Source organism: Plasmodium inui (assembly GCF_000524495.1).
Source record: "Plasmodium inui San Antonio 1 unplaced genomic scaffold supercont1.2, whole genome shotgun sequence".
NCBI classification, from domain to species: domain Eukaryota; phylum Apicomplexa; class Aconoidasida; order Haemosporida; family Plasmodiidae; genus Plasmodium; species Plasmodium inui.
The window spans coordinates 1,233,739-1,236,632 of NW_008481836.1; the positions used below are offsets into that span (position 1 = coordinate 1,233,739).

At 39.6% G+C, this 2,894-nt stretch overlaps 1 protein-coding gene across 1 annotated transcript; it reads left to right on the forward strand.

Moving 5' to 3' along the window:
• Positions 1 to 345: 345 nt before the first annotated feature.
• C922_00730 (hypothetical protein) lies at positions 346 to 1,368 on the forward strand (the record flags this gene model as incomplete). Its single annotated transcript, XM_008816342.1, has 1 exon — positions 346 to 1,368. One exon carries the CDS (start codon positions 346 to 348, stop codon positions 1,366 to 1,368), a length of 1,023 nt encoding a protein of 340 aa, XP_008814564.1.
• Positions 1,369 to 2,894: the final 1,526 nt, after the last annotated feature.

Genomic DNA, 2,894 nt, shown 5'->3' on the forward strand with positions numbered 1-2,894 from the left:
GCTGCGGTTTGCTTACATTTTTTCCGAAACATAAACTGATCAACGTGGCCATGCCGTGAAGCCACGCCTGCAGCTTTGCATGTTCTGTTTCCCCGCCCCCATGATCTAGGCGCGCGCCTGATTTATTATTCGTTTAACCGTTTAGCGGTTTAACCGTTTAGCGGTTTAACTGCTTAGCGGTTCTACTGATTAACTTCTTAACTGCTTAACTGCCTAATTGATTGCTTTTTTTTTTTTTTGCCCACCTGGCACATGGATTTGGATTCATCGCGCCGTGTGCATTTCCTCTTCCCCTTCCCTCGCTCCGATCTGTGCACACATTTGCCCCCTCTTTTTTGAGGCAAGATGTGGAGCTTAACATGCGTAGTCGTGCTGCTGTGCACCATTTGCTACCAAGTCATTTCAGAGAATTTTAAAAGGCAAAATACCAACTACATTCTGCAGTTGCTCCAAAAAAATGCGAATTATAAAATCGTGACGTTAGAACCGGAGTACACAGTAGCCGAAGATAACCAAGTAGGGAAAGCAACGCAAGAGTCCGATGTTAACAGAAAAGAGTTTTTACTTCACAACTATATGGTAATCAAGAATTCAGAATTTACAAATGAAAAAGTTTTAGAATTATACTCATCGAAGGAAGAAAATGTTAATATCCATTTAGTGTTAACCTTCTACATAGGGGACTTTAATTTCTCCGTTGGTAGTAATTCTCCATACGAAGTAAATTTAATTTTGAGCACAATGGCAGGGAAAAAAAAAAGCTCTTGTAACAATAATAATTATAATATCGTTTTGCTAAAATCTGCAGATGTAAAGAACCCATCAGAATTTGAAATCCTATCTGAACCCATTATATTTAGCATAAGCAAAACAGCTGGAAGTTTCAGAATAAACATAAATAACTTTTTCCTAGATGGAACATGGAGAGCTTTCGTAAAGGACAGACTTACGTTTTTATTAAAACCAGAGGATAACTGCTATACTATGTTGGAAGATAAATTAAATAGGCCATCTTTAATAATTGAAAAAAAAAATATGTTTTACACTGATTGGGGAGAATGGTCTCAATGCTCCATGGAATGTGACCATCCTGATAATGTACAAATACGGGAAAGAAAATGTACCAACCAATCTGGGGAGTGTTTTAAAGGGGAGCTAAAAGAAACCAGACCATGCAAAGTGCCTCTACCCCCTTGTAAATCTCTATTTGACCATAAAGAATCTTCAACGTTTATAATTACCATCATTCTTTTACCCATAGTACTTGTCATTTGTGTAATGGGGATCCTATATCACATATTTTATAAAAGGAAAGGAGCCGAGAAGGAGTTGTACGAAAATGTGGCTGGCAGATTTATGTACGAATGAGAGGAGTGTGGGATATCGCAGCTCTCCAAGTGCCAAGTGCTATCCCCTCTTTGCAGCAAAACTGGGTGTACCTTTTACATATACACACCTCCCTAATAACATGGTGATGAAGACAACACAACCGAGTCGGTGTCTCCTTATGGACAACACCAACTGCGAGGAAAATTATTTTTCTGATTTAGTTTTCCCTTGTTTGTTATTCTTTGTTATTTTAGCTAGCTGCGCATTTACCATGTCGAGGAGAAATCCTAACAGAGTCCGTTTTTTTTTTACGAACCTTTTTGCACATAATATTTCTCTCCCTGCGGCTTACCTGGGTTACTCCGTTTCGTTTTTCGCAACTTCCCTTCCCGACCAGGCTGTAATTTTTTGTTGCGCTCAATTTTTTCGTTTATGCATTCGCCCCTTTTGGAGGCACCCCCGTTTGGCTCACTTGTTGCACTAGTTTTGGCTTTTTGGTTTCTCTGTGTTTGTGTTTTTCGAAGTGAGACCAAAAAAAGCAAACTAATTAATTAACCAAACCTGTAATGACCTGCTCAACGCGACCTCTCTTTGGTTCCACAGCTTGCCACAAGAATGCGAAGTGGTAGCGGTAGTGTTAGCAATAGTGGCAACAATATTGCGCGAAAACTCCATGAAGTTTCAAACGTTTTATTTTCTCCCTCAAAGTAGCACTTACGCGTTGTGCAATTTTTTCCATTCCGGCAATTTTTTTGTGTGCATAGATCCGCATGACGCTATTTATGGCAAAAAAAAAAAATACAAGTAATAGGAGCATATTCCCTTTAGCTTAATCTCCACATGTAGAAAGTGTGCGCAAAAATGAATTCGCGCATGTGATGATGCTTTAGCGGACAAACGGCACAGGAGATCAGCTTGACAACAATTCGCTACTATATACGGGAAAGAAAAAAAAAATTATAGAGGTGAAAATGTTGAGCTAATCTCGTCCAAAGATTCATTATTACGTGTACTTAATCTAAAAGGCGCAAAGTAGCCAAGCGAAAAATTCGAGGACACCATTTGGACCTTCCCCCTTTGCATGCACATGACTAGGTGTCAAGAAAGAGACCAAAAAATGTGTATCTCCAAATGCCTGGCGCTTATTTAAGAGGAAAAATTCTCCTAAAAAAGGGAATTTTATTTTATTCGATTTGATTCGATCAGATCTCTTTGTAGGACAATTCTGCATGCAGCGCAACTCCTAGGGGGGGGCGCCGCGAATTGTCGCGAGTTGGCGTAAGTTGTCGCCAATTGCCAAGAATTACTGCGTCGTGTTCAATATGCGTAAAAAAATATGAGAGCTTCTACTGCCAGTACAGTCGGAGGGGAGTTAAGGCATAAATAGATCAAATTTTTGGCGCGCGCAAAAATGGGTGAAATAGATGTCACAACTGAGCCGACGGTCGCACGCAAGCGTGCAAATATGGACACATATATATATGAACATTATAGGCATGTGGAGTAAAGGTAGTAGGAGCCTACTTTTGTCTTCTTTATTTTTTTTTCATGAATGTGTACATTTA